The following is a 24079-nucleotide window of genomic DNA, read 5'->3' as shown; positions in this document are numbered from 1 at the left end:
GCTTTACCAAATATCTCATCTTATCAATCATTTATTGTCTGCTGATTCTACTTGAATCAATAAATAATCTAATAATTTTAGTTGTATCTATTAAGCAGTGAATATTGTGATTGCTTTTGGGGTTTTCCATGGTTTAATTTTCTCGTTTTTGTTTGTGAAGTGCCTAATAAAGTATATTTCACCCCTCACTGAATGAGATGGCTGTCTGTCCACTTCAGCGAATGTTTAACCCTCGTATTTATTATTTGATGTGTTTTACAGGCGTTTTTCTGCAGTAAAAAGAGTTTGGCGATCTGCCGTTGGTTGATCTCGTCTCGCGGCGATGACGTCACCTCTCGCGCGATTTCTTCTTCATTCATCGCGTCGAGTCTTCTGAGGTGAGCAGTTCAGGCTTTTCTCGTATTTACACCATTTTAAACCCTACTTTATACAGTTTGTTTACTGGGTCGTTTCTGAATGGGTTTCATCAGGATCGGCGCTAGTTATGTGTGTCTGCTGAATAAAATACACACTTTTAAAATGGTAGGTTTTATGATTTGTCAGTTGTTACACAAACAAAACATTGAGATGTTAGCGAACTAAATACTTCCCTAGGGCACACCTTAAAAAAGGCTTTTCAGTACACAGTGTTTTATTGAACATTGATGAAGCAAAAATGTATAAGGTGGTGGGACCCCACAGACACACGGGGCAAAATGAGCATGAGACAAAGGCAGTATTACTTCCGATAATATAATGGGGTTTTTTTTAATTATCTAAGTTAATACTTATCCAAAACAATCACTTTAGCTAAATGTGTGTTCTTTTGTTTATTTTGATTAAATTATTATTTTAAAAAGTGAAGATTCTGACAGCGTTGAATGAGATGAGATAGCTTTACAATAGTACGAATAAATTATACTTTTAATATTCTGTTTAATATTATACTTCTGTTATTGAAGAAAAAAAACAAGATTGCTTTAATTGCCTTGAACTAAACTGAAAAATGTTAACAAGTCCTGTGCTACAAAATACAGTTAAAAATGTTATTAATTCTCATTTTACTTTTAAGAAACATTAAATATTAGATCAGATTAGCACAGAAACAACTATGCGTTGTTGATTGCGTCAAGGATCAGCCAACATGTGCGCCATATTTGTTTCTTTGATACTTGTAAATTGATTTTTCTGTTTATTTTTTATTTGTTTATAGTTGGTATCTTTTAATTGTATGTTTTCTATAATTGTTTGCCTATATGTAAAAGTACACCTATTATGGTTTTTCCATTATTCCCTTTCATGCCGTGCGTTATATCGCTGTTTGTCAATGAAAAGTGTCTGCAAAGTCAAGTCGAAAGTGCACGATAAATAAAGTTATTGTCAGTCGTGAGAAGCGAGCAGAGAAAAACAGCATTTTTCATGGACTAGGGAAACGTACTCATCTCAGAAAACATACAAATAAAGATACTTTAGATGTAAGTCAGGCTATATCTCTGCAACCCTTCATCATATTCTAACCAAACTTGGTGTGTGTTATGCCAACCATAACCTGAGACTGCCTGCAGCGTTTCGGCGCATTGCCACCTAGTGGTCCAGAGATAAAACATTTTTTTTGATAACTTAACGAGTTTAGCCAATTCTTCTTCTCCTATAGAAGTGAATGAGTATAATTTTTCCTTAGTGACACTACAATGCTCTGTCTGATGTCATACTGTAGTAGACGGCTTCCTGGTTAATTTTTTTCCTAATATCAATCTTGCATGTAAAGAAGTTCATAAAGTCATTACTGCTGTGCTGTTTACAAACATCAGAAATTGAAGCTTTATGTTTGGTTAATTTAGCCACTGTATCGAATAAATACCTAGGGTTGTGTTTGTTTTCTTCTAAGAGAGTCAAGAAATAAGCAGATCTAGCAGTTTTTATGGCCTTTCTGTATGCAATCATGCTCTCTTTCCACGAATTACGTAAAACCTCCCGGTTTGTTTTTTTCCAGCTGCGTTCCATTTTTCAATGTAAAAACATGCATGTACACATAAAGTGCATTGTATCAAATGATTAATTAAAATGTTAGTATGTAGTAGTTAAGGCCACCTAATATAAAGTGGTTCCCAATATCAGATATATGGTAATGAGCAAGTTATATTTAGCAATATACATAAGTAATTATAGTAAATAGAGATTCAAAACAAATCTATATGGGGCTATAAATGCAAACCACTCAGCAGTGAGGCAGACAGGAATTGGCAGGAGGTCATTCGGCTCTCAAATTGGCAATTTCAATTAATGTTAACTAAAAGAGCCTCATTATAAAGTGTTGATCTAATGTATTTAATAGTTCTTGCTACAGAAACATGGGATTTGTTTCTCTGTTTTTGAAATAGCAAATGTAAGATCAATGTAGTGATGGGCATTTTTATTTTTGTCAATTTCTCATTTCGATCATCGATAGGTCTCAAAAACGAGTACTCGAGTACTCGGGGGCGGGGCATGTGCAGGGGGTGGGGCATGTCCGTCATTAAGATAATGAAAATACTGTTATAAAAATGGTTGTTGACAAATACAAACGTGACATTAAAACGGGTATATGAAAACATGAACATATAAAACAAAAAAATAACTGCTAGATTATGATGCATAAATGTCTTTGAAAAAGAAACATCTTTATAAAATGACCGTCTCAAATAACCAAGTCAATAATATCGAGCATTGCTTTTGAGCTGAAACTGTGAAATAACACCACCCTGCAGAGCTTACTAGCTGGTTAATAAACTCAACCAAACGCACCCTATATCAATATTTATATGAAGATTAATAGGAACCTATTACAACTTAAATCAACACAAAAGGACGTGAATGCGCACGTGAACTTCAGCGTGCTAGATTTTACAAGCTATGGTTTGAAACGGAACATTTTAAATTCGCTCGAACGCTGATACACGGACAACGAAAGCACACAGAAACAACATTTTATTAAAATCGTGTTCTCATTATAATGCTTTGACAGATTGACTCTGCACATCATGCACTTAATTTTATTATTCATGATCGAAGCGTTTACAGACATCACGGCGCGTTTTCGAACTCATAACGAAAAACAACTTTAAATAAACTAGGTCTACTGTTAAAAAAAGAGAACAGTATAGCACTGTTGCATTACTAAAATCAATGATTCTGAGAAAGAAATAGCCTATCTAAAAAGAATATGACCGTCTCTGAACCATAATGTCGAGCATTAATGCATTTGAGCTGAAACTGAAGAGAATGAACAACAGCCGGTATAACGGCAGCGCTTTGCTAGCTTATTAAGCTCAACCAAACGCGTTTTATATTAGATTAATCAGATATAGACAACATAAAAGTAATCTTACAACGTGCATCTGCAGAAAAGGATGCGAATGCGCACATGAACTTCACGCGCTAGTCTGAGTGTTCTCGCTAGTTTCTCTGTGGATTTCCTTTAACAGCTGATACACGGGGAACCAAGCACAGAGAATTTACAGCATTCTTTTCCATCGTGTTCTCATTATAATGCTATGTAGGCTATGACAGATTGGCGCTGCACATCTTGCACTAAACATTTAATGATCAGTGATTCCAGACATCACTGCAGTGCACGCCTCAGTTTCACTTTATCTTGCTGCAGTCTGGAGGCTGTATAACGCTAACCAATCAGACCTCAGGTACCGCGCAAAAATACGCAATAACCAATAAAAAAAGAGACAAATATATTTTTTTAAAGTCAGGGCGATCATCGATCAGGAGAACGATGATCGCCCTGACTTAAAAAAAATATATTTGTCTCTTTTTTTGTCACGTTCGAGTACTCGATTACTCGACCACTGTTGCCCATCCCTAGATCAATGTACCTCATTCATTTACATTTATGCATTTAGCAGACGCTTTTATCCAAAGGAAAATTCATGGAAAAAGATTTATTAAATGTCATCGAAATGTTTATAGTTTTGTGTTGCTGTTGTTTACTTTCATGTTCAGTTTTTATCTTTTCGTTTTACATTTCTCAGATTTTTTTTTTATGATTTATTTATAATGTAACTTTTTTCATTTTAGACATGATGGAGGAGAATGAAGAGGAGAAACATCATTGTGTCAAATCTGGAGATATAAATCACTCACAGACTGAAAGTATTTCTTTACTGAATAGAAAAGACAAGAAATGTTTCGCCTGCCATCAGTGTGGGAAGGGTTTCACACGCAAACACAATCTCGAGGTTCACATCAGGATCCACACTGGAGAGAAACCGTTCACATGTGATCAGTGTGGAAAGACCTTTACATTCGAACAGAATCTCAAGGTTCACATGAGGATCCACACTGGAGAGAAACCGTTCACACGTGATCAGTGTGGAAAGACTTTCACACACAAACAGGATCTCGAGGTTCACATGAGCATCCACACTGGAGAGAAAACGTTCACATGTGATCAGTGTGGGAAGAGATTCACATTCAAACAGAATCTCAAGGTTCACATGAGGATCCACACTGGAGAGAAACCATTCTCATGTGATGAGTGTGGGAAGAGTTTCAAAGCAATGGGAAACCTTAAGAGACACATGATCATCCACACTGAAGAGAAACTGCATAAATGTGATCAATGTGGCAAAACATTTTCATGGGCTTCAGGCCTGAAGAGACACCTGGCAGTTCATTTACTGGAGAAACCACATTCATGTTCTTTCTGTGGAAAGAGTTTTTCACTGCTGCAGCATTTAAATGTTCATCAGAAAATACATACTGGTGAAAAAGCTCATGTGTGCTATGAGTGTGGGAAGAGTTTTATTGCAGCCGAAGATTTGAAAGTGCACTGGAGGACTCACACTGGAGAGAAACCTTACAAGTGTTCACACTGTGACAGGAGATTCAGTCAGTCGGGAATCCTGAAAAGACACGAGAGGATCCACACTGGAGATAAACGGTATCAATGCACTGCATGTAGGATGTGTTTCTCTTGTTCATATTCTCTTTGCAGGCATACAAAAAACAATCACTGTAAAGCCATGTTTCCACCGCAGGACCTTTCCCCAGGAAATAGGGAGTAGGGACTTTGGGATGTTACTCTGTGTGTTTCGACCGCAGGGTCTAAAAGAAATTCCGGGTAAAAAATGTTCCTGCTCTGCTCGTGAGGTAGTACTTTTTCAAAGTTCAGGAACTTTCGGGGGTGTGACTTGGAGGCTGAACATGCTGATTGGTTGAGCTCAAATCAGCATTTTATTTCAACCTAACAGTCTGTTGTGGTGCGTGCAGTAAGAGTTGTTTGCTATCCGAATCAACAATGTATTTTAAAAAATACAACTGATTATCCGACGACTAGGTTCAGGCTTTATTAAGCTTATATACGGAGGACGAAATCCAGTGGGAAATGGAAAGTCGATGTGTGCAGTGCTACGTCACCAGACTAATCTTCACAGTTCTTTTGACAGCGACAGGTCTGGGAGGGAACAGTTCCTGGGAAAAATTGTTCTGGGTAATTTCGGTGGAAACGGGGTTTATGTAGTTCATCTTAAGATCCAGTGCTTTCAGGTCTGACGATGGATCCTCACAATCAGACACGATAATAACGTTGAACAATATGAGGGTACGTTTGCAAGACCACAATGTACTAAAATGGGAAAAAAAAATATTTTGTGTTTTTGTGCGTACAGATGACAACGTTTTCAAAACGATCCTGTTCACACGGTTCCGTGAAATTTAAAAAGCGCTGTATTCTGCTTCCAGGCCAGTGGTTGGCGAAGTCACTTTGTAAAGAAACACTACGTGCCTATAGACTGAACACGTAATACCCCCCAAAACGCTGTTGTCGTGTAAATTATTGGCCAAAACAATTCCTTTTTTTAGTTGAAAATGATCAGCCACAATGATCGACAGGTCAAAGAAACATCATCTAAATTTGTGACGTGAATAAAGTTCATCTTCAAGACCAGCAGTTTCAACTGAGAGATTCAGATCAACTCAAAGATGTTCCTCCTCAAAGAAACTCATCTAAGGCTACGTTCACACTGTCAGTCCAAATCTGATTGTGTATCTAATTGGAATATGATTTAAAATGATTGACTGTCCACATTGTGTATCGCAACTGTTCAGAGCTGATTTGTGTGTCCCATGCCACTGTTTTGTTTTCCGAAATATCTGCATTGGTTTCTATGGCTGTAGGCCAAAAGCAACAACCACATCGTGGAGGGTTCATTTTCTGCTTGTCTGGCACTTTACAACAACACAACCTTGTTTCTGCAGCTATGTTTCCTATAACAACATCTGACGTTTGTTTTTTACGTGGCGTGAGAGAATCACATAAACCACGTGAAAATCTGATCAGAACCGTCTGAAACAGTTCCAGAAATGTGAAATTTCAAACTACATATGAATGTCATTTTTGTAATACAGTACTTTTGCAGATGTGCTTAACCCTTGTGCACTAAAAAAAATTACACCTAGAGGACAAAAATGTCAAAACTGTCATAAAAATTTGACGATTTAAGTTTGGATTCATTTTAAAGAAGTGCCCTGGGGCACCGAATATATTTATCTGCCACTGAAGAAATCATATGTGCTTTGAGTTTGGTAAGACTTTTATTAGCGCTAAACAATTGAAACTACTCATCTGATCACTTTTCACACTGCATGACTACCTGGGGTAGTGCTCAGTTGCTGCTGTGTTCACACTGACTGATGGATTGGTCATTGCATGACTGTACAAGAGGAAGAATAGCCGACAACTCAGTCCGATGCGCAAACTGTTTCACAACCAAACACACGAGAGAAGTGACAAGGAAACAACGCGAGATCACGCGTGCATCAGACTGGAGTTCTCACGCGAGACTGGAATTTTTGTTAAAAATATAGACAGCAGAAAGCTTGTGATCCAAATTGTGTGTGGGCTGATTTGCAGAGGAAAGAAAAAAGAGTTTGGCAAAGGAAATGGTTGGGGAGACATAGGGGGCAAGGATTGTGTTCTGCAAAGAGAGTTTGAGGTAAATAAATAATTTTGCAAAGTTCTGCAGTTGCGGCTGGTCAAGCAAATTTTCGTGCTTTGTTTGTGTTTTATATAATTGTAAATATATCTATTAAAATACTGATATTCTGGTCTATAACTCCCGAAACTTCCTGTTGCCATGTATCTTGCTTTCTCATTGGCTGTAGGTCATGGCCGGTGTTATTTTCAGTCAGATCTCTGCAGCCATTGACTACCATAGTATTTTTTCCCCACTGTGGTAGTCAATGGCTGCCAAAATGCTTGGTTACAGACATTCTTCCAAATATCTTCCTTTGTGTTCAGCAGAAGAAAGAAACTCATCCGGTTTGGAACAACATGAGCATGACTACATTGATACAATTTTCATTTTTGGGTGAACTATCCCTTTAACTCTGAGTTCTTGTCATATTTTATTACCATTTTCTAAACTATAGTGAATAAACTGTGATAATGTGAGAAAATGTTGAAGGTGTCCAAATAAATTTTGGTTTGACTGTATATATAATTTATATATCAATAAAGAGAGAGATCTGTCTCATTCTTTTCCACTTTAATTTTGTATTTGTTTCACCAATGCACCTTTATTGTACGTTTTATTGTTTAGCTATTCTTGCATCAAGAGTAAATAATTTCATAATTTTAGTACCATCTAAAAGCCATAAAATATGCTTGCTTTTGAGGTTTCCGATGTCTACATTTCGCAATAAAACTTTAAATGCCTAATAAAATATATTTACCTCTCAAATGACTGAGATTGTATGAGGCTGTGTACATCAGTAGCTCCTCTGGTTTTGTTTGATATGTTGTTTTGTAGATGTGTTACCGTTTTAAAATGAATTTGGCACGTTAATAATCTACCGACAGCAAATGGGCAAGAATTTAAGAAGTTTATTACTGAGTTAAATCATAGACCAAGTGTAATATGTGTGCAAGAAACATGGCTCAAAACAAATTTATAATTCCGTTCGGAAGGATAGGAAGGAGGCACAAGGTGGAGGGGTAGCAACCTTTATTCAAGAAGGGTTGCCATATAGAGTTATTAATGATGTTAAAGAGTTAGAATGTGTAGGTATAGAAGTATATTATCAAGGGGGATCAATTGAGATCTTTCATTTCTATAATCCATGCAACAAAATCTCATTAGAGGCACTTAATAAAGTTGGTGGAAATATTGGGGAAATGGAGATGTGGTGTGGAGACTTCAATGCTTATAATTGGTTATGGGGTAGTGAAAAAATAGATTCTAATGGGGAAACAGTGGAGCAGTTTATGGAGGACAGGTCGTTGGTCTGTTTAAATAATGGAGAAGGAACTAGGTATAATATAAATAAGAATAAGTTAGCAAGTATAGATCTAACTATGATCTCAAGTGTGATGGCAGAAAGGTGTGACTGGGGTGTGATTAATGATACTACTATTGGAAGCGATCATTTTCCTATATTGTTTAATATTAATAGATTGAGAATAGAATATAATTTGCAAGGGAAATTGTTGTATGAAACGGCAGATTGGGAAGAATTTAATAATTATTGTGAAATGAATATAAAGGTAGTGAATGAAGAGTCCGTAGAATCATTTTGTAATTCTTTATCAGGATTGATTCTAGAAGCAGCAACGTTAAATATACCTAGAAGGAGAGGGGGGAAGACAATAAGGAATATACCATGGTGGACAGAAGAGTGCTGTGAAGTAATAAAGAAGAGGAATATCTTACTCAAACAATTAAGGAAAAATATGACTGAATAATCTTTTGGAATATAAGAGCTAGAGCAAATGCAAGGAGAGTTATAAAGGCAGCTAAGAAAGAAGGGTGGAGGAATTTTTTTCAACTATAGGAAAGGATACATCATTGGATAAAATATGGAATATGATAAGAAATATGAGCGGAAAGGGTAAAAAGAGTTTTCAAATTCCAGTTCTAATAGAAAATAATGAAATTGCAATATTGGATCTAGACAAAGCAAATTTATTGGGGAAAAATTTTGAAAAATTAGCCCTTTGCTATTTAACGTTATGATTAATGATATTTTTGATAATGTAGGGATGGGTATAGGATGTGCGTTATATGCAGATGATGGTGCAATATGGAAGAGGGGAAGAAATATCTCACAAGTGGTATCCGGTATGCAGAAATCTATTAAAAAGGTTGAAGAATGGTCAATAAAATGGAGATTTAAAATGTCAGTAAGTAAATCATGTTGTATGTTTTATACTAGGAAAAGGAAAATCCAAGGAAAATATGAATTGAAGTTATATTATAAAGTGTTAGTGCAGGTTAATACATTTAAATATCTAGGAGTGTGGTTTGATAGTAGATATAATTGGAAAAAGCATATAGATGAAATTGAGAATAAATGTAGAAAGACATTAAATGCAATGAGGGCTATAGCTAGCAAAGAGTGGGGAGCAGAACGAGTAGCATTGTTGTCATTATATCAAGCTTTAATTAGATCAGTGCTGGATTATGGTTGTATGATTTATTGTGCGGCATCAAGGACACTTTTAAATCGGCTGGACAAGATACAGTATAGAGCGCTCAGAATATGTTTAGGAGCTGTGAAGTCAACTCCTATTAATGCCCTGTTGGTTGAAGCAAATGAAATACCATTAGAATTGAGAAGAATTCAATTATCTTTAATTTATTGGAAGTACATTAAGAGTTTTGTGGGAAATCATATTGTTAAGGATGTATTAAGTAATTGTTGGGAATATGTTAATAATAAAGGAAAAGGATTTGTTTGGGAAATAAATTCTGTTGCAGATAAATTCCAGATTGTAGAGATTGAAAGTAATTTGTCACCTGTAATGGGTAAGACACCGTCTTGGATTTTTCCAGATGTTGTACTAGATTTGGAAATATTAGAAGAAGTAAGAGATTGGGAGGAAGCAGGGATGGTAGCAGCTAATGTTAGAAAGCATCTACATCGGAAACATTATAAAAGTCTCCAGATTTTTACTGATGGGTCAAAGGATCCTACCTCAGGAATTACAGGAATAGGGATATTTATATACCGGTGTTTAATATAAAAATATCAAAAAGACCAACTGATAATTTATCAGTATACTCTGCAGAGATGAGTGCTATCATCATAGGTTTATCATGGGTGGACGAAATAAGGCCTGATAGAGTAGTGATATGTTCTGATTCAGCATCCGCGTTAAGTTCATTAGATTCACAGGAGTCAGTTAGAGTAGATTTAATTAATGAGATTTATATGCTTTTATACCAAGTGAGAAGGAAAGGAGGGATAGTTGGATTTTGTTGGGTTCCAGCACATAAAGGAGTTAACGGAAATTAAGTTGCTGATGAGCTAGCAAAAAAGGAGTTGGAAAGAGATTCAATTGATGTGAGGGTACCTCTAAAGGAGAAATTAAATCAATTATCAAAAAAAAAAAATATTAAAGGAAAATGGCAGGAAATCTGGGATAAGGACATGAAGGGCAGACATTTGTATAAAATTAGGAAATATGTAGAGTCTAATAAGATAATAAGGGGAAGAAATAGGAAGGAAGAGGTTATGTTAACAAGATTCAGGCTTGGTCATTCAGGATTAAATGCAACATTAGCAGGAGTGCATGAGAGTGGTTTATGTGAATTTTGTAAGGAAAAAGAAACAGTAGAACATGTAATATGTCGTTGTAGGAAATGTATTCAGGAGAGAACAGAATTAATGGAGTATCTTAGTAATGGACAAAAGGATTTAGATTTGGGGTATATATTAGGAGTGGAGGTTAGAGATAGTTTAGGGTATAGGGTTTTAATGGAATACATATATAGTACAGGAATAGTTTATAGGATTTAAAAATGTATTTAAGGGTAGTTTGATTCGGCAGGGTTCTGTGTATGGGCTGGAGGAGCTGGAGACGCAGCGTCAGTTTATACCGGAATATTGGAATTCTGTGTTTGTTTGTTTTTTTTTTTATGAAATGAGGAAATGGGTTATATGGAAGAGTAGGTGGCGGCATGTGCTCAGTTCACCAGTCCGCCAATAAACGAAAGAAGAAGAAGAATCTACCGTTGATTTTGCCTCGCAGCGATGACGTCATCACACGCGCTCCCTTCAGCGTCGAGTCTTCTGAGGTGAACAGTTAACTCTATTTAGCGTAAACGTAAACTACTTTTTACACAGTTTAAATGTACGTTTTTTTATCGGGTTCTGCGTGGTTTGTCAAGAAGAAGGTTTTATGATATGTTTCTCTTCACATAAAAAACGGTAAGATGTTAGCGACCTAAAGCTTTGTTATGAATGTAGTTAGGCTATTACCCACCCAGCAAAAACACGTTGAAAAGACGTCATTGCCAGACGTTTAAACGTTCAAATTTGGTTGAAAGGTGAAAAGACGTCTTTTTCAGGCCTAATTTCAACCGTGAATGCATGATTATATTTAATATTCATAATTACTGTCGCAATAAGACAATTCACAAAAGAGTACCGTTTATTGACACATCAAAAACACTTTCCTGATCACATATTAAGCCTGCATTTGATCAAACATACTGTAAAAACCGCAATAAAATATTACTACAAAAAATAACTTTTCTATGTGAATTGTAAAATGTCATTTATTCCTGTGATCAAAGCTGAACTCATCAGAATCACATGATCCTTCAGAAATCATTCTTGAGTTGATGCTCAAGAATCATTTATGATTATTATAATTTATGATTATTATACATTTATTATTATTATATATATTATATGTTGAAAACAGTTGTGCTGCGTCATATTTTTGTGGAACTGATTTTTTTTTAACACTTTAAGTCTTTACTGTAACTTTTGATCAAATTAATCCATCTTTTCTGTATAGATTTTTTTTTTCAAATATTAAAAATGTTTATAAAACAGAACAATGACCACATTAGAACTCAATAAAGCGGTGTTCACCTTAAAATGAATTGTCATTAATTACTTACCCTCGTGCAGCTCCAAACCCATAAGACTTTTGTGCTAAAAACAAATGAAAATATTTTTAGCTGATGCCTTGTGTGCACAAAAAAAAAAACAAAACACGTCTTTATTCACAAATGATGTATCTCTGACGCATGTTCACAAGCGCACCAGCTCTCTCAGCAACACAACACGGATGCATGGTGCTGAACATGTGTCAGATATACATTTTGTGAATAAAGATGCTGTTTTTTTGCGCACACAAAGCATTCATGTCGCTTCATAAAATCGAGGTTAATCCACTGGAGTCATATGGATTACTTTAATGATGTCTTTACTACCTTTCTGGGGTAAACTGTGAAATGGGGGGACATACATCTCTCAGATTTCATTAAAAAGATCTTCATTTGTGTTTCAAAGATGAACAAAAGTCTTACAGGTTTGGAACAACATGAAGGTGAGTGATGAAACATTTTGGTTAAATGTTATACATTAGGTAAATCAAGGCATTTCCACCTCAGGGCACAAAAGACTGGAAACTGACTAATAGCATCAGAACAATTTACTAAAATTTTCAACACAGTTTTGTTACTTCCTATACATTGCAAATGTTGCACAATTAAAATGACTGTGCAAGTACTACAAACAAGTCAACTGCTGAAATGTTAAAAGGACAGTACACTGGAAATAAGGTCATCTTGTACTCACCCTCATGTCATCATCAAAAATGGCTCAAATCAAATCAAATCATCAAATTTCAAATGGCTTTGTCTGTATTCCCCAGAAGAAAGTCAAATATAGGTTTGGAGCAACATGAGGGTGAGTAAACGACAACCTTGTCAGAATGTCTTTGTTAACAGAATAACAATGATTTTAACTTCATGCATGAATATGTAGCTTTAACTTAACAGTAGAAGTGAAATGGTGTGAAAGTTCTCGACAAAAGAAATCTAACTGTACTGCTTTCCACCCACGGTTTGGCATGTTCAGCACTGTGGTTCATCTCAAATTTGATGGTGCATTCGCATCTATATGGTTTTTTGAAAATAACAACACGTAAAACAGACGGAGTTAGGCTAATGTATGTTTTCAGTCGATAGATACACATTCTGGCTTCCCGAAAACTTTAATGCGAGTGCGGTATGCTCTAATATGTGCTGTCATTTACAGCATCATGTTGTTGACAGCACCCTGAAAAGCACAGATTGCTATCTGTGTTTAAATTTAACTCATTTAAAGGGATAGTCCCCCCCAAAATGTAATTTCTGTCATTAATTCCTCACCCTTATGTCGTTCCAAACCTGTAAGACTTTCGTTCATCTTCGGAACACAAATGAAGATATTTTTGATGAACAAACCTCTTGCGGAAGCTCAAACATCCAAACATAAACCGTTTCACGGCCTGTCACGATAACAAATTTTGCAGGACGATAAATTGGCCAAGAAATTATTGCGATAAACGATAATATTGTCGTTCTGAGACCATTTTCATCTAAAATAATGATAATGGCATAATAATGCAGGTACACCTTTTCAAAGATCAATAAACTTTATTATTAAAGACTTATTTCTAAAGACTATTTAACACTGAAAATGGAAAACATTTTAAATAGCCACAATAAATGAGCAAAACAACCAAAAAAAACAATGGACTCTCACTCTGTTAACAAAAAAATGCACTTGAATAAATACCAAAAACAATAAATAAAATGGATGAAAACTGTAATGGATGATTGTGTTTTAGGTGCATATTAGGGGTGGCACGGCACACAAAAGCTAGGTGAGATCTTGATATAGCAAGAGAGAAGACAGGACATGCTTTTCATTTATTTGGCAAAAAAAGGAGAATGTGTACTGCTATCTCTACAGGAACGTATGTGTCTTTTTAGCACACAAAGATTGAACTTGAAGCACACAAAGATTAAACTGACGAATTAACTTGCATTCATCAAACTGCCAACTTCAGTGTAACTTTAAGCCTTGTTTATACTCGACGCGTCCACACAAACGCAAGGGTGCGCACGGCAAAAATGACGTCAACGCGGAGTGTGTGGTAGTGCGCGTTGAGTGCGCGAGACACCCATTTCGCTTGGCGGTGTGCACGTCAAATGTTGCGCGCGGCTCAGCAACCGAAGAAGCACGAGTTCCAGCCAAATCTGGCAGAGCATGGCGTCACATCACGCTGGCACAGAGAGAGAGAGAGACAAGTAGGGCTGTAGCAATACACTAATCTCACGATACGATACACGATATTCAGCTCACGGTACGATATATATCATGATATTCAGCCAACGATACGATTCGATATAATTCGATACACTTACATCATTTTCTGAAAGATTTAAAGGGGACAGAGTGATTTTGGTGACATCTTTTTAGTGTTTCATTTACTTGGATTGAATTAACTGAACTGAAAACTAAAAATATCAGTTACACAATATATGTCTCTGACTGGACAGAGAGTCTACAGCTTGCAAATGCTGGACAAATTTAATCAAAGATGTGTTGAGAAAATTTAGTTCCATTTATTGAAAAGTAAATAAAGTGCAGTATTGCAATTAACAATGGAGTTTTAAAAATTGCAGCAAGTGGCCTGTTCTGAACATTTTCTTTGACAGCTTTTTTAGCTTGACACTGACACTTGGTGGTATTTCACGTTTGTGTCACACAGCTTGCAAACTGCGATGCTTTTGTCTAAGTCAAGGGTCTCCAACCTTTTTGCATTTAAGAGCTACTTTTTAAAAATGAAAGTCACAGAGAGCTACTCATGTTATATAATACTTACAACTCTTAAATAATGCATCATCATAATTCTCATATTAACAACTATCCAAACTGTTTTACACTTGAAAGAGTATAGTAGTTGTTCCAGTAGTCAGTACAACAACCACAATTTTTTTTTAAAACCAATGTTTATTGTTTATGATGATAATCATAAGTAAATAATACATAAACATGTAAAGGCTGTATGCTGTTTAAAAGTAAACTGGTTGACCAAATCGCTCTTCCTGCAACGCGAATGGGGGTAAACACGGGGATTTGAATGGGACTTATGTATCGATACTCGTGGCTTAAAAATCGATACTTTATTGGGGAAAAAAATATCGAATTTATATAGCAGAATCAATAAAATTGCTCCGCCTTAGAGACGAGGAAAACAAACAAGCATGCAAATGGAAATGGAAATTATCGCGGCCGGAGCTCATTTGTTTTTATCGTGCGATTAATTGATTTATTGACTATTGCGACAGGCCTAAACAGAAGCTCAAGCGAACCTTAATAACATACGAGAACAAAACTCTTGCGGAAACTCAAATGTGCTGCGTAACACACGAGAATGAACCGCATTGGTTACGCAGCACATTTGAGTTTCCGCAAGAGGTTTGTTCTCGTGTGTCATTCAGGTTCGGTTGAGTTTCTGTTTCTGTTTGCTGATCAAGGTTTATATGTGAGTAAAAGCCTATATTAAACCTGTTCATCGTAAAAAGCGATCAAGTCTCTTCCGAAAATGTAGTTTTCTGATCTCTGTATGAACTTTCTGAAGCGTCAAAGATTTGTCAAAGAAGTTGCAAAGGCAGTCTATGGAATGACAAAATGCGGTCAGATTTCATCAAAAACATCTTTGTTTGTGTTCCTAAGATGAACGAAGGTCTTACGGGTTTGTAACGACATGAGGGAGAGGAATTAATGACAGAATTTTCATTTTGGGGTGAACTATCCCTTTAAACTTTGCCAATGTAAACATGAATATGAGAACCTGCAGACACTGTAGAAGATGCATTGGCCTGTGGCTGAGTGGCCTTTGGGTTTATTTAGCTGTATGGACAGTCAGCTTTTTCTCATACTGTATATGTACAATTACAGATGTAACATGAAGCTTATGTTCTATGTATTTTTTACATATATTTTTAAAATGCATTTCAACATATTTAACAGTTCACTTCACATAGCTCAATGTGAATATATTACATATGGGTGCAATTAAAATGAATTTATTAATAGGCTATATAAGTGCTGTGGTTTATTATGGTCCAATGGTGTTAAAAATACTCTTGATATTTTATGGATGCAACGATGCATTAGGCACATTAATGAATGTAGTGATTGTTAAATGTTCAGAAATAGATGTACTAATACTCAGCACAAGCGTTTTCAACGAGATATGGCCCACTAGGGGCGATTCTTGCTGAATTTCTGCCATGCCAAATCATGCAGTAGGCTAGGCTATATGTTTATATATGATTTGCGAAAGTACTGCTTACACAAATCATTTATCTGCTGGTTGTGCGATGACACGCATGTAACTTGAAACTATTTCTACAACAATCTATTTCTTCACTTGCTTTAATAGACAGACTAATTATGTTTATGGCTATATTAGGACTATATGTGGTCCAAAACACTTGGGCTACATTTGGACAAAATCTGACGGACCAAACAGAGCCCAGTTTTCAACGTCTTTTTGGGCTACATTTGGACAAAATCTGACGGACCAAACAGAGCCCAGTTTTCAACATCTTTTTGGGCTACATTTGGACAAAATTTGACGGACCAAACAGAGCCGTTTTAAACGTCTTTTTTTTGGGGCTAAATTTTGACAAAATCTGACGGACCTAACAGAGCCCAGTTTTCGACGTCTTTTTGGGCTACATTTGGACAAAATTTGACGGACCTAACAGAGCCCAGTTTTCAACGTCTTTTTGGGCTACATTTGGACAAAATCTGAAGGACCAAACAGAGCAGTTTTCAACGTCTTTTTTTTGGGCTAAATTTGGCCAAAATCTGAAGGACCAAACAGAGCCTAGTTTTCAACGTCTTTTTTTGGGCTAAATGAAGGCTATGACGGGCCGACTTGATTTAGCCCAAAAACAACGTCCAAAAGACGTCTGGTGCTGGGTGGGTAGGAGATCAAACTATTTTTAGATTCATATGGACAAATTACAATGCTTGATAAATATGGGTGTTGTTAGTGTCTTATATTACTGCTATTTTTCTGTATCATTTGAGAAATAATAGCAATATTACATCACTTTCATATATGTTCAGACTCCAACAATCTGTTTGTAGCAGCAAATAGTGTGAATAAAGTGAGATGATCTGCTGCTGATCCTGAATGGCTTGTTTAATGAGTATTGATAGTCTATGGCTTATCACTATTATCAGAGCAGCTGAAAAGCCTCTTTATTTCATGTCAATAGATCCTGTTTTCACCTCATTCATTATGCTGATGTCTTCACATCCGTACATTGACACATTAAGCTAATTTTATTGGTGTCAACAGACTTAAGAACACGACACGATCAGCTATTGAGACATCTACAAGATACAGGTAAGTTTCATGACAGCATTTATTTCATTAATTTGATAAACTGTTTTATTTAGAATAAAATTAATATAACAATTAACAAAAACAAGTTAAACTCAAATGGTGCGTTAATTGTTTATTTACAAAATTAGTTTTCTGTTTATTCTTTCATTTTTATTCTTACATTGTTTACTTTATATTTGGTATCTTTAATTGCTGTACGCTTTATTTATTTGTTTCTATACCTTTCCTATATGTTAATGAGAGAAGATAAAATGTAGGAAAGCAATTTGTGGATAAAATTGTTAGAAATAAAAAGTTATTTTACTAGGTAAAATACTTAATGTGTGAAATAATAAACTTAGTAAGTGATTTCTTCTTGATTTTGTCAGATCTGCTCCTCCTCCTTCAGTGAAGCTCCTCCCACTGCAATTCACCAATAAATGCTGGAATATTCCCATCAGCCTACAAGTGAAGACGAGCATCAGACCATCAGGAAGAGCTGAAATCTGCAAAGACAGAGTTTATTGAAGGACAGTGAGAACATGAGCGATCCAGAACACACTGAAGAACAAAGAGGTTGGTGTTTATTTCTGATCCTTCATTCATGACCCTGAAGAACAGTAACGATAGAAAGTTCATCAGATTTAGTGTTTGTAGTTCTGAAAAAATAATAATATATGGGACACTTTCTACTTTCTACTTTTTTGTCTTTCATTTTCTTGTTTTGGTCAGTGAAATATGATTTGATAAACATTCACATTGATTGACAACATCCGACGGCCAAACTAAACATGATCTAGGCTCTTTTATTTATTTTTTTAGTAAATATTACAAATTCCAAAATTAAACAACATTGGCAGATTTAGCATACATTAATCAAAGTGTTTTATAGATTCTGATAAACTTGTATTTAGGGGTTTAATGATACACTCGTGTCACAATTCGATATGAATCGCGATACTGAACTCACGATACGATATGTATCCCGATATTTTAAGCCTAATAAAGAAGAGGGTTTTTTAATTTTTACTTTTTTATTATTATTAAAATAATATTATTATTATTATCAGGACCCATCACAAATATTCCCCATTGCATTATTATATATTATATTCAACCTTATATATATATAGTCGTTTAAAGGTCCTGTTCTTCGTGATCCCATTTTTCAAACTTTAGTTAGTGTGTAATGTTGCTGTTAGAGCATAAATAATACCTGTAAAATTATAAACCTCAAAGTTCAATGCCAAGCGAGATATTTTATTTAACAGAAGTTCCCTTTCAAAGCCTACAGCGAACGGCCGGTTTGGATTATTTCCTGCTTTAATTACGTCAGTAGAGCAGTTTGTTGACTAACCTCCGCCCACAAGAATACGCGAAAAAGGGAGCGTGGTCTTGTTGCTCCCTAGTGGAGAAGAGGGAGTGTTGCGTTCGGTTCGGTTCGGTTGCGTTTGTCGCCATCAGACGCTGTTATTTTCATCCCGGAGTCAAATCACCTTTGTCTGGCCTTCAGGGGCTGTAGTTTGAGTTCATCTCCCCGTTATGGTAAGAGGCGTGACCTTTCCGGGCAACGTGAGCTAAGCTGCTGTCGAATCACAACACGGGAACCGCTGGCACAATCAGAACTCGATACGTATTTCTGAAGGAGGGACTTCATAGAACGAGGAAATTCTCAGGCCGTTTTGAGGACAGTGAAAACAGCGGTATACAGATAAGTAAATTGTGTGAAAAATACTGTGTTTTTTTACACATGAAACATTAACACATGTTATATTGCACACTGTAAACACAATCAAAGCTTCAAAAAAACACGAAAAACGGGACCTTTAATGTAATAATGTCACTGAAACTCTGTAAACTTAAATTTTTTTTAAGTTTAAAAAACCATCTAAAATGCTTTGAATAATCATACTATTAAAACTAAATGTGATCTGGTGATTTCAATTATGTTTGCGCTTTCACTAAGGAGTGCCGCTTTAAATAATGTTCGCGCTCTCACTTTGAAGAGGGCCGTTTCGGCTGTGCGTGCACTTCAGATGATCAATGCAATCAGTCACAGCTTTAATCGCAAGAAAGCGTGTCAAAATGACCACTCTCAAACTGTAAATGTTAAGCTCATCCAAGAATTTTAATTCTGCATTTACTCTCTCTCATGTTGTTGTCAATCATCTGAACGTCCGTGTTTACTACAGTATGCTATGCGCGGCCTGTTAATATTCATCATATAAAGCCATTGTGTCTCTTCAGAAGACTTGGATTTGGATTAGACCACTCGATTAGTTAAGTTTACGATGCCTTTATGACATTTATTGGATCTTTTAAGTTTGAGAGGAATGGACTTTAAATGGAAAGACAGAAATCCATTGGGTTTCATAAAGAATATCTTCATTTGTGTTTGGAAGTTAAATGAAAATCGACAGGATGGTGAGCACATGATGACAGAATTTGCATTTGTGGTAGCCTACATTAGTAAATTTGTGTTTGGGTGAATTATACCTTACATATAGGCCTACTACAACAAGTTGAGCCTTGGATAAAACAACTCTATATCACGAATCATATCGTTTCCATCAGCGATACATATCGTCACATTTTTATATCGCGATATATCGTTACACCCCTACTTGTATTTCATATAGTTATTTATCTTATATAACTTTGGTAACAGGGTTGATGAATGCAGTCAACACCAGTGGATTGAGATTATTTTCCCTTCATACTCTAGAGAGCATTTAAATGATTTCACTTCCTGTGTTTCATTTTAAGAAACTATTTTTTAAGAGGAGGAAATTGTTGTAATACCATATATCTCAGGAAGTACTTTCGCTTTTTCCCTGAAGCACTGACGGTTAAGAGTGTATGACCCTCCCGGCCTTGTGGAAGGAAGCTGGAATTTTTTCCGCTAAGCTTCTTTGGTGTAGAATGTCTCGGGTTACGATTTGTAAACATGGATCCCTGAGAAGGGAAACAAGACGCTGTTTCTGTGTTTCCAGATGTCCGGCACGCCTATTTGTCTTTCTTCAGACCAGTGGTTCTCAAACTTTTTATACCAAGTACCACCATAATGACCAACTTTAAAATACAGTAGCATAGTATGCCTAACTATTCAGCGAGAGCTCTGCACAGTTCAAAACCAAGGCAGTTTATTCCTAATAAGAATATTTATTGTTGTCAGCCACTTTAACATTATAAATACACAGTTTGTACATTAACACTGCACTGTGCTTACATACAGGTAAATAAAATAATAAAATAAAGATTAAATTAAAATGTATGAGTTTTAACATTCATTTAGGTAGTGATTCCTCTGCGTACTAGGGGTGTAAGAAAATATCGATACACGTGAATATCGCGATACTGTATCGATTCTCAAAAACACTGTATTGATATTTATATATTTGTTTATTTACATCCGAGATTCGTGGCTTTGTGTTCGGTTTAAACCACAAGCTGTATAAAACCCTATCTCTAGATGGCAGTGTTATCTCAGAACGTAACTGAAGCGCAGCCGGAGAAGCGCACGGGGAAGATGCGTGCATCGCTAGGGCTTGCATTAGCAAACCCACCTCACAAGACGGGAGAATTATTCCGCTCCCGCGGTATACAGAGGCGAAGTGTGGACTTATTTTGGCTTCAGCTATAAAGAAGCCACTAAGAAAATAGACAAGAGTCATTTTGTTTGCAAAATAGGCCACGTCCAATACTCGGGAAACGCATTGAATCTGATAGCTCGCTTAACATCCCGACGTGCTGTCGCTACTGAGAAGCGTTTTGATAGAATATGTACAGCACATTTTCCTCTTAGTAACAAAATAAACACCACAAAATTGACAGCGGTGGCAGCAGAAAGAAAGCATCTGATCATAGCGATGTAGAAATGGATGCACCAGCTCTGCAGTTCAGTGCTTTAAATTGCACTTTATACAATAGACAGCTTTAAAGCAAACAGCTTTACAGTATTACATATAAAACAAAGTTATTCAGTCATGGAATGGACTATGCACTTTCTGTTGTTAAATAGTTTAGAAATTAAAAACTTCTATACTGTGAATCTTTAAAACATATACACATAAAGAATCCTGCAGTCATTTTACTATTTTCCTTTACTTAGATTGCACAAAATAGTGATTAGTGATGTAAATGATACTGTATTACTTAAATAAAACCGTTATTTTGTCAGGTTTTATGCAGATGGTTTTGTTCTTTATTCTTTTAAATTAGATCTCAATATATCGCAATATATCGTATCCTAACCCCTGTATCGTGATACGCATCGTATCGCCAGATTCTTGGCAATACACAGCCCTACTGTACCTAGTGGTACTCGTACCACACTTTGAGAACCACTGCTTCAGACGATATAAAGCTGATGACGTGTTCTCTAGGTGCCCTTGATGGCATGTCTATGACATCACATGACTGCAGTAGCCACTCAAGATTTGTGGTTAGCACACATTCTTCTGACTCTAGTTCACAAAGAGCGTTTCTATAGTGTCAACCCTATGATGCAGAGTCTCGTCCCCCTTCTCAGGGAACCATGGTTACAGTCTCAACCTGAGACTTTTTGGGTAGCCATTGTCTACTTTTTACTTCATATTTCTCTCGTATTTTTTTTTATTTTAATTATTATTTGTAATTTAACTTTTTTAACTGTCATTTCAGACCTGATGGAGGAGACTGAGGAGGAGACTGCGGAGGAGATTGTGGAGGAGACTGTGGAGGAGACTGAGGAGGAGATTGCGGAGGAGACTGCAGAGGAGAGTGAAGAGGAAAAACATCTTCATGTCAAAATTGGAGATAAAACTCGCTCAAAGACTGAAAGTATTTCTTTACTGAAAAGAAGACACATGAAATGTTTCACCTGCCGTCAGTGTGGAACGAGTTTAACATCCAAACGGAGTCTCAAGATTCACATGAGGATCCACACTGGAGAGAAACCATACACATGTGATCAGTGTGGGAAGAGTTTTAGAAAACAAGAACACCTTAAAGAACACATGACCATCCACACTGGAGAGAAACCGTTCACGTGTGATCAGTGTGGGAAGAGTTTCGCACGCAAAATAATTCTCAAGATGCACATGAGGATTCACACTGGAGAGAAACCGTTCACGTGTGATCAGTGTGGGAAGAGTTTTGCACATCAAGGAAACCTTAAGACACACATGATCATCCACACCGGAGAGAAACTGCATGAATGTGATCAATGTGGCAAAACATTTTTGAGGGCTTCAGGCCTGAAGAAACACCTGACAGTTCATTCACTGGAGAAACCACATTCATGTTCTTTGTGTGGAAAGAGTTTTAAACTGAAGAAAAATTTTAAACTTCATCAGAAAATACATACTGGTGTAAGAAATCATATGTGCTTTGAGTGTGGAAAGTGTTTTAGTACAGCTGGACAATTGAAACGGCACCAGACGACTCACACTGGAGAGAAACCTTATAAGTGTTCACACTGCGACAAGAGATTCAGTCGGTCAGGACATCTAAAAACACACGAGAAGATCCACACTGGAGAGAAACCTTACATGTGTTTTCACTGCAACAAGAGATTCAGTGATTCACGACGTCTAAAAACACACGAGATTATCCACACTGGAGAGAAACCTTACAAGTGTTCACACTGTGACAAGAGATTCAATCAGTCACAAGCCCTGAAAACACACGAGAGGATCCACACTGGAGAGAAACCTTACAAGTGTTCACACTGCGACAAGAGATTCGGTCGGTCAGAACATCTGAAAACCCACAGAAGGATCCACACTGGAGAGAAACCATACAAGTGTTCACACTGCGACAAGATATTCCGTGACTCAGGAACAATGAAAAAACACAAGAGGATCCACACTGGAGAGAAACCTTACATGTGTTCACACTGCGACAAGAGATTCAATCAGTCACAGACCCTGAAAAAACATGAGATGATCCACACTGGAGAGAAACCATACAATTGTTCACACTGCAACAAGAAATTCAGTCGGTCAGGACATCTGAAAACACACGAGAGGATCCACACTGGAGAGAAACCATACAAGTGTTCACACTGCGACATGAGATTCAGTCGGTCAGGAGCCCTGAAAACACACGAGAGGATCCACACTGGAGAGAAACCTTACAAGTGTTCACACTGCGACAAGAAATTCAGTCGGTCAGAACATCGGAAACAGCACGAGAGGATCCACACTGGAGAGAAACCTTACAATTGTTCACACTGCAACAAGAAATTCAGTGATTCAGGACATCTGAAAACACATGAGAGGATCCACACTGGAGAGAAACCATACAAGTGTTCACACTGCGACAAGAGATTCAATCAGTCAGGAGACCGAAAAAAACATGAGAGGATCCACACTGGAGAGAAACCTTTATAAGTAGGGCTGTAACGACTTGACCAAAAATAAAAATCTTGATTTAATGGAACCTCGATTACGATTAATGGACAAATATTGTGCTCTTTTGTTGTTTTTTGTTTTGCGTTCCTTTTTTTTTGCCCTCATAGTTCACTAATAAGGTTTGTACTGTAAATATTTTTTACTATTAAAGGTGGGATATCTTTTTCTAATGAAAGTGCGTTTCTTTGTGATTTTTAAATACTTGAAGGAAACGGTTCACTTTCAGCAGTTATTGTCTATGGAGCAGATTACTGTTTGTCGTACATCAGATAAAGTAGCACATAAGACCTACATTACATGTATCTGAATGCATTAATGAGAGAGTGATTGTGTGTGTGAATTATCATACCGTCTCTATTAATTATGAAGCTGTTGTTTTTACTTACTTCAAAGGTATTAAAATCTATGCTATAACGGTTGAGTTTCTAAGCTACTTAAGTGATAAATCACAATGAGTTTCTGCGCTCCTCTGCATGCAATCTTCACGTGATGTGCGAGCTACTGTCTGAGTGTTCGTGTG

The 24079-nt window shown here is 36.6% G+C and overlaps 2 protein-coding genes across 5 annotated transcripts; both read left to right on the top strand.

Moving 5' to 3' along the window:
* The first annotated feature begins 261 nt into the window (after positions 1-261).
* On the top strand, positions 262-7519 carry LOC307120115 (uncharacterized protein). 2 transcript variants are annotated; one of them, XR_013815752.1, is made up of 3 exons: positions 331-377; positions 4048-6335; positions 6430-7463. XR_013815752.1 is itself a non-coding variant. In XM_079806987.1 (2 exons), the coding sequence occupies exon 2, from the start codon at positions 4050-4052 to the stop codon at positions 5034-5036; it is 987 nt and encodes a 328-aa protein (XP_079663113.1). In that variant the 5' UTR covers positions 262-377; positions 4048-4049; the 3' UTR covers positions 5037-7519. The 2 variants fall into 2 exon arrangements, 1 of the variants encoding a protein (XP_079663113.1); XM_079806987.1 differs by having other exon boundaries at positions 262-377; positions 4048-7519.
* Positions 7520-10993: 3474 nt separating this feature from the next.
* LOC307120633 (uncharacterized protein) lies at positions 10994-23731 on the top strand. 3 transcript variants are annotated; one of them, XM_079807755.1, is made up of 5 exons: positions 10999-11181; positions 12641-12675; positions 17138-17185; positions 17574-17740; positions 21827-23731. In XM_079807755.1, exons 4-5 carry the CDS (start codon positions 17707-17709, stop codon positions 23536-23538), a joined length of 1746 nt encoding a protein of 581 aa, XP_079663881.1. In that variant the 5' UTR covers positions 10999-11181; positions 12641-12675; positions 17138-17185; positions 17574-17706; the 3' UTR covers positions 23539-23731. The 3 variants fall into 3 exon arrangements, with proteins under 3 accessions (XP_079663879.1, XP_079663881.1, XP_079663880.1); XM_079807753.1 differs by lacking the exon at positions 12641-12675 and having other exon boundaries at positions 10994-11181; positions 17554-17740; XM_079807754.1 differs by lacking the exon at positions 12641-12675 and having other exon boundaries at positions 11015-11181.
* Positions 23732-24079: the final 348 nt, after the last annotated feature.

This window comes from Gobio gobio (assembly GCF_949357685.1).
Source record: "Gobio gobio genome assembly, chromosome: 24".
Lineage (NCBI taxonomy): Eukaryota > Metazoa > Chordata > Actinopteri > Cypriniformes > Gobionidae > Gobio > Gobio gobio.
The sequence above is the reverse complement of the archived record's forward strand: the minus strand, read 5'-3'. Positions and strand labels throughout refer to the sequence as shown.